We start from the raw sequence: 13,083 nt of genomic DNA, 5'->3' as shown, positions 1-13,083 counted from the left end.
AGATAGTCACGCTGCAAAATCAGAATGCAGAAAATTGACTCGTTCAATGGGTGCAACCGGTTCAAACGCTGAGATGTCTTCAGGCTTCCTGCGCCCATCGACGTTCTCTCAGCGGCATCTCGTCGCCCGCGCGCGCCCGGCTGCCGTCTAGCTCGCGCCGCCAGGCCCAGTATTCGCCCAGCCGGACCTCGGCGTACGACGCGTAGTCAAAGTCGATCTGCGAGATGGTCGCCTGGATGAGTGCCCAGACGCCCCTGGAGCAAACATCAGTACACAGAACATGATATCCACTAGGGTGGGTGATCATACCAGTAGAATCCCGGAATCCCCCGGAACCGATCCACGTCGTCAAACAGCTTGTTGACGACCTCCTCCTCCGACTTCCCCCCAAGGCTGCCACCGTGGCGGCTGTAGCTCTTCACGTATTCCGTCAAGAACTGCCGCCGCACCGACCGCGTCGGCAGCATGTTGTAGTCGCAGTCGTAGCCACCCCACTCGGCGAAGTGGTTGGCAATGTCGAACGCGGCAGGCGAGGGCGTCGCGTACTCGTAGTCGATGAAGTGCACCTCTTCAGTGTCGTTCGACTCGGATTTTGTGCCTCGCGGCAGGACGACCACGTTCGCGCTGAGCAGGTCGCAGTGGGCGAAGACCAGCTGTGATGTTGACGGGAGGTTAGCTGTCAGTCCAAACGGAGCCAACCCACGGACGTACTCCTCTCTCTCCGATGCCGGCCCCGTCGTCCAGCTCCGCTACAATCCGCTCCAGCTCTTTCTGCAGGGTTCTTCTCCGGGCACGCTGCTCTTCCGTCGTCACGGGCAGCGCCAGGATCCATTTCTGTAGCACAGTCCACAGGTTGGGTCCTGCCTCCCGGGGCTGGATCGGGGTGATATCATCTGGCTGGACAGAACCCTTCTTGTTCGAATCTAGAAGTTGCAAACGACTTGCTACTGCTGGCGTTTCTTCGCTGGGGGCCGACGCAGACGACACGTCGACAGGAAGAACGGCATGCCACTGTCCCAGCCGTCTGGCTACCGCCCGCCAGACAGCAGGCTGGACCAAATCCCTTGGCGAGGTGACATGACCTCGGATAAATCGATACAGGAGACCATTCTTGAACCGGGCCAGAAGGGGCGGGGCGAGGCCGCGTTGGGCAAGAAGGGCATGGGACCGGGTTTCTCCTTTAAAAACACAAAGTCTACTCAGCACAAGACGGGCAAGGCAACAAGGAACAGGAACAGGGCGCATTGGGCAAGGACTCAAGAAGGCATACTTTCACGGTCAATCAGAATCTCTGTGTGGTTACCATACGCACGCATCAGCACGGCCTCGCTGTCGATCTGCTCTTCGGTCAGGCCGGGCTTGCGGTTGATGATTTTCAGGAGCTACGCGGTGATTAGTCTGATGTGGCCATTTCACGTCATACAGTCTGCTATCTGCACACACAGTATTTGTGATCCCGTCTGTGAAGCGCACAAACTCGATCTGGTTGCCCGGTCCCTCCCAGTCGGGGTTGAGGGACAGGACCAGCCTCAGCGCCGAGGCTTGCGAGTCGGCGTGGTTGTAAGACAGGGGGATGTATCTGAGGGGAGACATGGTGCTGTTAATGCCGTCACCTGGACAGGCTGTATCCTAATGGAGGCTGCTGGAGGCTGCTGGAGGCTGCTGAAGAGCTGCTCTAGGGTAGTCTCGGAGAGAAATCGGTAGCGGAATTCGTTCCTGCAGTCGCATGTCGTTAGCTCATTGCCTGACAACGGTTCATCAACACAGCATCACATTCACCACTCTGTCAAAGCGGACGAGGGAACAGACCTGAGCAGCTGCTGCTCACATCAGCTGTCGGCCGTAGAGGCAGTCTGAAAAGAGAGCTCGGAAAAAGGCTCGAAAAGAGGTCGACGAGAGAAGAGAACAGCCGGCAGTTGATGTTGACATAGGATCGGGGATGAGGTCTCGTGCTAGCAGTCCCTAAGGGGGCATCGGATGGGGAGCAGTCTTGGTCCCACTAACCTTGGCCTCCGATTCCCCTCACCTGAACCAGAACAACAAGCCAGTGCGTAAGAACCCCACAGCCGCCCGAGGCCAGCACTGAGCAGCCAGTGATCGATGTCTGGTACCTCAGTCTTCCGAACCGTACTTTGCCATGGGCATTTGCTGCTTCTGGCGTTGCCTGACACCATATGGAGACTCCGAGCCTGCTGCCGGCGCGCATGTGATTTGTGGGGCCTCATGTGACCGGAACCACGTGCCCGCGAAGCCCTAACCCTCTTCACGCCCCCACATCTTTCCATCTTAGGAAGCAGCCACGCTAGTCCCAAAGCATGCTAGCCCCGGCCAGCGCAGCCGACCCGCGCATAAAACGCCGCCCACCGCGCTTTTCGTCTTCTCTCTTCTTTTTCTTTTCCTTTCCCCATCATCAGTAGGGTTTACATTGACCAAGATGTAAACAACACCGGAGCTCCGCAACAGCGGCTGAGGGTTATTCTTTTCCTTTTTTTTCCTTCGTGGATTTCCTTCCGTTCCCAGCTTCGGAGAGCAATTGCGTCTTCGTTTTCTCCCCACCTTGTATGGCTGGGCTAGGGCCTCGCTGTGTGAGGCTTCCCATGCGCTTTAGCTATGGAGGAGACGTGAAATACTTTTCACCATTCTACCTTGTTTTGGCTGTGTTTCTGTATAATAGCAGAATACGTAGGTAATCGTCAAAATGAAAATATTTTCCCGAACTGTAGGGTCTATAGTAGTCGTCTCGTCATATAACTACGCCTCCCCCAATTCGCACTGCATTTGCTTGCTTCCTAGGGTATGAGAGTATGAGATTCCTCGAAACCAAACCAGACGAAAAACTCCTGTTCCCCATAGTAGTAACGATACCTATCCCCAAAACAATGCCGTATGTTTTAACTACCCTTAAACCCGTCCTGCCCGTCCAACCTGAATCCGCTCTCCCGTCCATTTGTCGTCACTCCGCAGCACCGGCCAGCTCGTGCCGTCCGCCTTGACCAGCTTCAGCTCCAGCTTCGAGCCCAGCACGAAGTACTGCGAGTTCTCCGGGTCGATCGGCGCGTACAGGTTGTACGTCTTGGTGAACCGCTTGTTGTCCGTCGTGGGGAGGTCGAACTCGACCGTCTTCGCGGTGAAGGTGACCTTGGCCTTTTCCTTGTCGATCTTCTTCAGGTAGAGGGAGGCGTTGATCGTGGTTGCGGTTTGGTAGAAGTCGCTCCTGGAGAAGCATGTCGTTAGATTTGTCGTAAACGCTGGGAAGTAGTCGGATCGACAGAAACGTACCGGACATCTTCCAGTATCTCCTCCCCCTCCGGCTTCTTCTTCCCCACAAACAGATGCCGTGTCTTCTCCTTGCAGCCGGGGATCTTCATAAACTCCTCAAACTCCAGCACCCGGCGCTTGCAGCAGGACCATCCTTTGCTGCCCTCGTGGAAGATGGGCTGTCCCGGGTGGTGCTGGCACTTCTCGTCGTCTCGCGAGATATTCGGATCGTAGACAGCTTTGCATCCGCGCCGTTTGCAGGTCGCGTTCGCGGGGATCTCGAGGTCAGGGTCGTCCGAGTCTGGCTCCTCTGGCGGCGCGGGAGCCGGCGTGCTGGCTGGAGCGGAGACGGCGGGTGCCGCAGGAGGCTGCGGTGCGTTGCCGGCAGCGGACGTAGCAACTGGCGTCACTTTGGGCGCGGGAGGTTCTTCCACAGGGGGCGCTGCAGCTGCAGCATCGGCCCCCTTGGGTTCTTCTTGCGGCGTGTCATCGACGGTCGAGTGCTTCCCCGTGGTGCAGGGCGGGATTTTGAGGAATTCGTCAAAGGTCAGCACGCGCGGCTTGCAGCATTTCCAGCCTGTGAAGCAAATCGACATTAGACTCCGAATCTTCACCGGTCATCTTCACTAGGGAATGCTACCCTTCTGCCCCTCATGGAAGATTGGCGGGCCCGGGTGGTAGATGCACTCCTCGTCCGGATCGGTGAAGATCTTTCCACAGCCCTTGTGAACGCACTTGGCCGCCATCGCGGTGGGTTAGCAGACGAAAGGATCGCGTCGCGGAACAGGCACGAGAACAGCTGGCTACAAGGCAGCTCTCGACGCCAAAAGATGGAAATTTATAGAATGGCGACCTTTGTCCTGCCTCCGGAGCTTCCCCTCGGCTGCCCGCCATCCTCGCTGCCCGATCGGGTTAGTGCGCAGAACTCGAAGGTTCCATAGGAGGCGCATCGGGCGACCCCTTCAACTCTGCTTCTTCTGTATACCCAGCTCTGGCTGCCAGGTGCTTGCGCCTGGATTCCTTCACTCGCTGCCGTTCCATCACGCCAATCGAGTCACTGAGCCGTCTAAGCGAGAGAGAATTCACCCAGGCAGTCACTTCAGAGGAGTCAATTCACCCGAGAATCACTCGAGAGGAGAGAATCCATTCACCAGGCCCTTCACTCAGCGAATTCCGCCAATTCACCCATTAATACGCGATACCGCTCGTTTCATACCCTTCGATGTTTTTTACGAGAGCCCTGCTGGGCCCCCATGCTGCCCGGCTGACGCTGTTTACCCGCGCCCACTGCGGGCTCTGCGACACGGCCAAGCTGACCGTGTCGAAGCTGCGCCAGCGCCGGCCGTTCGACTACGCGGAGGTGGACATTATGGCTCCGGGGAACCAGCAGTGGAAGGATGTGTACGAGTTCGATGTCCCGGTTCTCCACGTTGACACGCCAGGAGGGTCGGAACCGCGGAAATTATTCCATAGGTTTACGGAGCAAGAGGTTGAGAAATTGGTCGATGAAGCCGAGTCATAGCTGTCTGTCTCGTGGGTGACGAATTTTTTTTGCATATTATATTCCATCTGTAACATATCTCCTGTGCTAGCTATATACCAGGTATCATGTAATCGTGCTTCGACTAGTACGTAGGCACAGCAGCTCCGCTCTTCCCCCCTTTGGCCGTCTCCAATGCGTTGGAGAGGAAGGTTGGCAGAGCGACAGCATCAGCAACGACAGAGATCTGCAGTACAGCACATTAGCAATGTCACCAGAGACGCAAAAAGAAGAGCAGACAAACCATGTGGAAGCCCTGTTCGGCGTATTTCCGGGCAGCCTCTCCGCCCACACAGTAGATTCCTGCCTTCTTGCCATTGTCGACGGCCGCCTTGCGGATGCGCTCGATGGCCGCGTTCAGGTCCTCGTGGAACTCGCCCTGCACCGGCCGGCCGATGTTGTTCCCTAGATCCCAGGGTCCGACGAAGAGGACATCGATGCCAGGGACCTTGGCGATCTCCTCGACCTGTGTGGACCGTCGTCAATTGGCCATTCGCGCAATATGTATGCGGCTGTTCTCGACTTACATTCTCCAGCGCCTCCTTGGTCTCGATCTGCACGATCGTCAGGAGAGAATCATTGGCCGTCTGCAGATATTCGAACTGCGAAACACCGCCCGTCGGGCCCATGGCGAACGGGCTTCCAAAGCCTCTCCGTCCTGCGGGCGGGAATTTCGCGGATTCGACCAGTTTCCTGGCGTCGTCGGCGGTGTACAGCAGAGGAACGACGATGCCGTGGGCGCCGGTGTCGAGGGCCCCTGCATCACCATTATTAGCTTGAAGAATAATATATCAAATATAAGGATGCTTCCGCTGGTAGAAGACGCACGCTTGACCATCCAGGCCTCATTGGCCGCGATTCGAACAATGGGACTGACGCCGCATGCCGCAATGGCCGCCACAGCCTCGTGCATCTGCCAGTCTGCAGACATTTGCATTTCCGATCAGCAGGTCGCACACTCTTCATTGCCTCTTGCTTGTTTCTCACCGGCAATGTTCCCGTGCTCTGTATCAACGCAGATCCAGTCATAGCCGCTGCGAGCCATGAATCGGGCGTGGTTGGCGCCCGGCAGCATCTGCCAGGCCCCGAACGAGACGCCGCTGCCGGTGCGCAGCGCTTGCAGAAGCCGGTTGGCAGCTTGCATTGTGATGGTTTCTGCGATGCGAGATGGAGGGTTTTGTAGTCAGTCAAAGCAAGGCCGCCGCTGTATGTAATAATAATCTACTCGGATCAAATCGAGAGGAAACAGTAGCAGCGAACTTGATGACGGTTAGTAAAGAAGAAAAAGCCCAAATAAGATCTAGCAGCACCCCGTCATTATTATGATTTTATTACTGCTCTCTCTCCTCCCCCTCTCGCACTGAGATATCCCGATTGCGGGGTGCGTGGTGGGACCGATGGCCCTGATCCTCGGCGGGTTATCCGATGCCAGATATGCGCTCTTGCAGTCCGTTTATGGATCTGGACGGCGCAAAGGCGTCTCTTTCAGCGATTAGATCCGGATATATAGGCCATAATTGCGACTCTCTCAAGGATATCGCCTGGACTGCTGCTCCAGCAATTCTCATCGTTCCTGGCAGCGCATTGCTCCTCTTCCTGGCCAATGGAGGCTCCTCGGACTGCCTCCGATCCATGGCTGTCCAATCACGTCGGTCGGACTTGTATACATTTAATATTGAAGTACAGAATTGCTCTGCACAAGCGTAGAGACAGCGCTATACAGGGTTCCTGCTGGCAAAGGTTCTTCCCCTAGGGACATCCATCTCCAGCTTGCTGCATGGCTGCTTGCCGTATTTTTGCCTCCCATTACGCGCTGCGACAGTACGCAGCATTCCCTGGGATCTGCCGTTCACTGAGAGAGTTTCTGAGCTAGTGAGCGGCTGCGCCTCTCGTTCACTGCTTTCCTGGCTGCGCTCACTCCTTGGCGTGGTCTTCCCAAAATGAAGAAAATGAAGCTGATGTGTAGCCCGATAAAGGAGGATCATGCCTGTACAGATGTTCTGTGCTGAAACATAATGTGAGGCCATGGTCCGTGATATCTCACCGCCTACTCCCCCAGCCAAATTTCTGCCAAACCGTCAGTAGTCTCTCACCGTGCCGCATGTATACCTCATTTCATGAACATATAGCCGTCAGAACTCACGTATTCCCACGCCCATCGTAACGCCAACATCTCTCATTTCATGCCGACAGATTCCTGGATAATCTGCCTGGCACGTGATTCACTGTTTCTGCCGGAATTTGCCGCCCTCATTCACCACCTGCCAGGGAAATTGCCGGTTCTTAGTGCACGGCTGCGTAACTAAGGGAATAGCTTCATCTGTAGGCCTCCAGAGCGAGCATAAATAGCCCTCCTTCCCCCCTCTCGAGCTGCTCTTGCTTTCTCTTCTGTAAAAATCTCTTCTCTCCCTTCTTGACCAAAATCTGTTCACGAAATCCAAAATTTTTCAAGCTTCGGGGTGCAAGGTTCATGTTTTATGCTTGATCCTTCATCCTTTCTTATCCATCAAGCTTGATGCTTTCAATCTTTAAGCCTTCAAGCTTCATGTTCAATCTCTGTCATCCAAGCTTCAGGCTTCAAGGTTCATGCTTCATGGTCTCATTGTTACGTTACCTCAACGTTGGTTTCCGTTCATCCTCCCGTCAGACCTGATGTATTATACATACATATATTCATATAAATATATGTATACATAATACAACCTGTCATCCTGATACATAGTATCACTCTTTTCTTCTTGCTTGGAGGACATCGAGTCATCATTCCAGTCGCACTTCGTGTCAACCATCTCACTCTGTCCTTGTCCTGGTTTTCCGAAGTGCTAAACCGGAGCAAACTCACTGACCTGCGCTTCATCTTTCTTTCTTCTTTGCTTCTTGGATCATCTCCCAATGTCAGGGCTGGTTGGCCTCGACGAACAATGTCGACCAATAACCCATCACTTTGCTGGCCTCGGTCATCTTCCGTTACCTTCTCTCCACATCCACGCGTGATGGGAAGATCAACATGCAGGTATGTATCGACGTCCGTCTTTGACCAATATCTGAGTCATGTCGCTAACTCGGACAATCAGGCCAGCGACAGTCCCCTTCGACGACCAGGCGTTTTCCCGCAGTACTGGGCTTCTTCATCTTTCTTTGCTGCTTGCTTGGGTTATCTCTCCGGATACAGCTCTGGTTAGCGACGGTGCTGGCGTGCACCTCCCGCCATTAGATACCAAGTTATCTCCCTTTGCTGGCTTGGATGATTTCCTTTATCATCCTCCTCGTCCAGATTTGATGAGGCAACTATCATCTCTCAGGTATGTACCGACGTCAATCTTGTCGATCGACTTCGCTGACTTGAACAAGCAACACGACGGAGCTTCTCCGGAAGAATCTCCGGAGCCTTTCAAGCCCTTCCACCGCAGCCAAACACAAGATGATACTCTTGACTTCTCGATCTCTCTTCCTGCTTGGAGCATCTTACCGTTATCGTGCTGAGTCTACCGAGGCCTCGTTGATGCCGAGGCCCGCATGAACGGTCTCATGGCTTGCAACGCATGTTCCTGCGTTGCTGCTTCCTTGGACGATCTCCCGTCATGTTCCTCTGAAGCGATTATAATGTTAGGTATGTATCGACATCATCAGTCCTCGATCGCGTCCCGAGTCATGTGGCTAATTTGAACAATCAGACCTGGTCGATCGATCAGCGCTTCCCGAGTATCTGTCCGGTCTTGCCCTAAAGCAAGTCCATACAGGACGACATTGTTGGCATCTACCTTTTCCAAACTGGAAGAATATCTGTTTCGACACCTCGCAGATTCGGGCCTCTAGCAACGAGATCATGCCTTGGAGAAAGCAAACACGACGTGACGTCGTCACCTTCTTTATCTTTCTTTCCTTACTGGGTGACCTTTCGGGACCTTTCTCGTCCCAAATCAATTCCGGACAACGTGGTGCTCGTGAACCCCCATATGGTGGTTCTCTGTTTCTGTCCTTGCTCGAAGGCCGTCTGTTGTCTTTTCGTGGGTCATCCTCGACTGCATCAAACTTCCGATGATGAATAATCCGGAAACGCCGAGCACCTTACATTGTGTACTCAACCTGGTCAGTCAAACCTGTATGCTGGTACATAATTATCTGTTGGTGCTCGAAGGTCTTCGTTTTCTTGCGTCGCCTTCCCCGGTCGGATCAGACCTGCGAACAAGCTCCTCCGGCCTACACCTCGTGTCCTGCAGCCATCAACCCGACATGACATCGTCAGTTCCTTCATCTTTCTTTGCATCTTGGATCACCTTACCTCATTTGCGCCATCCCCATTGGCCAGGATGATGTCTCTGTCCTGCTCGATGTGTCGCTACCTTTGCATCACCATCTGCCTTAGTTGCTTGCTTCGATTATCCTCCATGATCTTCATGGTTCAGATTCCATGATCTTCATGGTCCAGACTCTATGACCTTTATGGTCCAGACTCCATGATCTTCATTGTTCAAATTCGATGAATCACCACCGACATCACAGTCTTGCCCTAAACAAAGCAACGTGACCTTGTCGACCTCCTTTATCTTTCTTTTCCAGCTCGGAAGATCTTCCGAGAAAGTGCCCGGATGGATGAGAAACCAGGGCGATGGTTCTCTGTCGACATTGTTCCAGACTAGGGCTGTCTATGGGCCATGGACCATCGGTCACAAGTGATGCTGCGGCAAATAACATCGGAAAGCATCGAGAAAGTGCCTGGCCATTATCGACGCCGGATGAACTCGAGCAAATGTGCTGGATGCTCTAGTTGGTCAAATATCACCATGTTCTTGACAGCATCAATCGTCCGATGGACCATCTTCTAGCTCTTAAGGACAGCGGAGGTTTCCGATGATCTTGCTCTCGAGAAAGTGTCCAGCCCATTTTGATGGTTGCTGGACAAAAAACTGCCACGGCAGATTTCAAGATGAGGACGACATTGGAATCCCAACTCATCCCATTGTCCTGTGGAACAACTTGGATTCTCCACCCTCTCCAAATGCGAGACCAAATACAGGTCTCTGTGCGATAGAGAACCTTCGTTCTCGGCTCCGTCCAGCAATGTTCACCATCCTTTGGGTTCACCTGGGTGAAGTGCGTCGTGAAGCCGACGAAATGTGGGTGTCTCGCGCAATCGACAGCTCCTTGCAATGATGTGGACCTCGAGAAAAGAAGCTGGATGTTCGTTCCGGATGGATGATCATGACGCGACTGAACCTATTATCTTGTGGGACAACTGGGAAGTCTCAACCTGGCACCAGATGACATGTTTGTGGCTTCTGGATGATCCTGAGTGCTGGCTTTGCGCGATTGCTCCACCATCCTTTAGGGTTACTTCTGTCAAAGACATCGCGAAGCTGACGCAATATGGGAATCTCGCACAAACGACCAGTGATTGGCGAGGATTCTGGACTCGCGCAGAAAAGCTGGACCGTCGTTCCGGGTTGACGATCATGACACGACGAAACTTATTATCCCGTGGCACAACCTCCTGGTGGCAGATGACACACCCGCGACTCCTGATGCATTTGCGGGCCTGGCTTTTGTTAACATTCCTATCATGATTACCGGGCAATCCATGTGTGGTTCTATACATTCTCAGGCCAAGGATGAGGCTGGTCTTACAAAAGGACCCCAGTCAGTCTTTGTCGATAACGTCTGGATCGAAGTTAGTGCTCGTGCCGGGGTTGACGGTGACGACGACAGATAGGACGATCCTCAAAAACCCATTGTCCTCGGGACCACATTTCGCAAGGATTTCAAGCCCATGATTCTTTGTAACATCCTCTGTGTGGCATGTCTTAAGCCCACTGCCCACCATGCAGGAAAACTCGAGAAAACGGGCAGACTTCGTCGATGATGAAGACGGGAAAAGAACGATCCTCAAAAACCCGATCGTCCTGGGGACCATCCTTTCGAAAAGACTTCAGGGCGCAGTTTTTTATGGACCAACCGCTGCGAGGCATGCCGCGCGGCAGATAAAAATGGGACGTCTCCAGATAGCATTCGGTTGTTGTCGGCGATGTCTCCACCGGACGAGCTGGTGGTCATTTTAGGTCAACATCGCACGATGAAGGAAGAAATGGATGATTTGACGGTATCCACTTTGTGCTATGGTCTGGAGCAGCTGCCCGATGGAACCCGCATCACGACGCGGTGGAAGGGCCTCTTTACGAGATCCGTATGGAGGACCACACCATTATTCAGTCAGCATCCCTGACCAATCCTCTTTCACTGACATGAAGCGTCTTCCATGCGTCAAACCCAACACGAGTCATTACACCATGCTCCGTCAGGGACTCCATGGAGCGAGGAGTTGGCCGATCGTTCCGGGTCGATAATCACGACGACCGTTAAAATGTTCCTGACCGAGCCCATCGTTCGTTCTGTGGGACCAACTTTCAGGTTTTACCCTGCAGCAGACATGATGACCATGGATCCTAAACAAGACCAAAGCTTATCGCTCCGGCTCGACCATCAGGATGAGGCAGCGCATGTCTCTGATCAGGCTGATCCTTCAATGTATGGACAAACATCCACACCTTACGCCACCACGAAAGAGCATCAGGGATTCTTGACAAGATGTCCGGTCGAAGAAGTCCTTCCAGGAGGAGGTCTCTGAAAATTCTTCCCCGACGACCATGATGTTTCTTACGGAACCAATTGTGCACAAATGGACCGACTTCCCGGCTCTGTGCGCTTCTGCGCATCAACAAAGCGTCCGGTGGAACATGCCCATCCTGATGAGATTACAGGATTCTTCCCCGACAACCAGGATGTTTCTCACGGAACCAATTGTACGTGGGCCAATTCCCAAGCCTTGTGTGCCACACCGTCGAGCTTAGGAATATTCGACAAGGCGTCCGGTCAAATCCCAAATCAAGAAGATGGTCCAGGTGTTATCCATGGCCACAGAGAGTTCCAATACGGCGTCCATTGCTCATTGCCAACGCCACATCGTGCAGAGAACGTTTTAGTGGAAGAAGAAGAACAACATGAAAAGATGGAGGATGACGAAGACGTTCTGCAGGGCGCGCCCCGTTAATTGACATGAGACCACACTCTCCGGCCCTGGCATTTTCGAGAACGCTTTGAAGGAAGAACAGAACAACGCCGAATACCTCTTCCTTGTCCCTGAGACATCCCCCGCAGCGCACATCGTTCATCGCACCCTGCGACCGTGGCATTCTCGATGATGTACCGCATGGACGGGTACTGGAACTAGGAGTGGGCAATGGTTCCGCTCGGCTGATGAAGACGTTCCACACAGCGCACATCGTTCATGAATCAACCTCAGATATTGCTCCGCAGCAAACAAGACTGGAAACTGTTCCAAGTTGGAGGAATTCTGGAGTTAGAAACTCGTCGATTGGTTCTGGTTGAAGATGGAAGAGAGATTCGATACAGACACGAGGCCATACCCTGAAGCAAATGATATCGGGCGATTCTTGAGAAGCAGACAAATCTAGAACACAATCATGTCCGGTCAACAATCACGATATTCTTGACAGAACCCAGTGTTGCTTGGGCCAAGATCCGTGTCTTTCATGCAGCAATCGAGATCAAATATTCTCGCAAGCATGCCCAGACGAAGAAGCCTTGGAGTGAGGAGCTGGGCGATTGCTTCGGGTCGAGGATGATGATGTAATTCCTCTCAGGACGCGCTGTGCGACAATGGATCAGTTCCAATATTTCACACTGGTGAGGTTATTGCGGGGTATGTATCGACCGTTTCTTTCATTCAAGTCTCATGCTCACATTGGATAGAGGTCACTTAGCCCTGACATGCTTCATGTGTTTTTCGGAGACACCCGTGAAGAAATAAATGGCGACATAGCGCTGGCAGAATGCATCCGGTTCGGCACTGGCATGTCTCAGTCCCATGTTGGATAGGCACAGATACCCCTTCGATTCTTCCTGTCGAAGCGCGATCCACAGAAGAAAAAACTCTCGATTTGCGATGGCATCTGCAGAAAACTCCCGTGAAAGAACGGATCGACTCACGACTCTGTCTTCGATAGGCAGTCACTCACGAAACGACCGCTGCCTTCGGATGGCGCGTATTTCTTCATTACACGGTACATGGAGCTCTGGAGCAAAGCTGAATTTTGAAGCCCCCAAATGCTTCGGGCTTTTCATGTTACTCCCATCGTCTCGGTCTGACACATAGGGATTCACGCTGCGGAGTATGTGTATCATTTCTGTTTCTTGTTGGCATGTCTCACTCTAACCTCGGATAGGTGTCACTTACCCGTGAGATGCTTCAAGTGTTTGTTTATGTTGCC

At 53.2% G+C, this 13,083-nt stretch overlaps 5 protein-coding genes across 5 annotated transcripts; 2 read left to right on the top strand and 3 right to left on the bottom strand.

The window, feature by feature from the left end:
- Window positions 1-79: 79 nt before the first annotated feature.
- On the bottom strand, window positions 80-1,593 carry T310_0996 (Ethanolamine kinase; the record flags this gene model as incomplete). The annotated part of the gene is made up of 5 exons (XM_013476120.1): window positions 80-254; window positions 310-653; window positions 712-1,178; window positions 1,271-1,382; window positions 1,444-1,593. 5 exons carry the CDS (start codon window positions 1,591-1,593, stop codon window positions 80-82), a joined length of 1,248 nt encoding a protein of 415 aa, XP_013331574.1.
- Window positions 1,594-2,789: 1,196 nt separating this feature from the next.
- T310_0995 (CORD and CS domain protein) lies at window positions 2,790-4,004 on the bottom strand (the record flags this gene model as incomplete). The annotated part of the gene is made up of 4 exons (XM_013476119.1): window positions 2,790-2,840; window positions 2,926-3,214; window positions 3,280-3,835; window positions 3,899-4,004. 4 exons carry the CDS (start codon window positions 4,002-4,004, stop codon window positions 2,790-2,792), a joined length of 1,002 nt encoding a protein of 333 aa, XP_013331573.1.
- An 879-nt stretch (window positions 4,005-4,883) lies between these two features.
- On the bottom strand, window positions 4,884-5,942 carry T310_0994 (2-dehydro-3-deoxyglucarate aldolase; the record flags this gene model as incomplete). Its single annotated transcript, XM_013476118.1, has 5 exons — window positions 4,884-4,985; window positions 5,043-5,264; window positions 5,326-5,555; window positions 5,627-5,719; window positions 5,756-5,942. The coding sequence occupies 5 exons, from the start codon at window positions 5,940-5,942 to the stop codon at window positions 4,884-4,886; spliced, it is 834 nt and encodes a 277-aa protein (XP_013331572.1).
- Window positions 5,943-7,719: 1,777 nt separating this feature from the next.
- On the top strand, window positions 7,720-8,281 carry T310_0993 (uncharacterized protein; the record flags this gene model as incomplete). The annotated part of the gene is made up of 2 exons (XM_013476117.1): window positions 7,720-7,811; window positions 7,873-8,281. The coding sequence occupies 2 exons, from the start codon at window positions 7,720-7,722 to the stop codon at window positions 8,279-8,281; spliced, it is 501 nt and encodes a 166-aa protein (XP_013331571.1).
- A 2,770-nt stretch (window positions 8,282-11,051) lies between these two features.
- Window positions 11,052-11,843, top strand: T310_0992 (uncharacterized protein; the record flags this gene model as incomplete). The annotated part of the gene is made up of 2 exons (XM_013476116.1): window positions 11,052-11,412; window positions 11,554-11,843. 2 exons carry the CDS (start codon window positions 11,052-11,054, stop codon window positions 11,841-11,843), a joined length of 651 nt encoding a protein of 216 aa, XP_013331570.1.
- Window positions 11,844-13,083: the final 1,240 nt, after the last annotated feature.

The sequence above is a fragment of the Rasamsonia emersonii genome, assembly GCF_000968595.1.
Source record: "Rasamsonia emersonii CBS 393.64 chromosome Unknown ctg1118621759970, whole genome shotgun sequence".
NCBI classification, from domain to species: domain Eukaryota; kingdom Fungi; phylum Ascomycota; class Eurotiomycetes; order Eurotiales; family Trichocomaceae; genus Rasamsonia; species Rasamsonia emersonii.
Note: the sequence above shows the minus strand (reverse complement) of the source record. Positions and strands in the feature narration are given on the sequence as shown.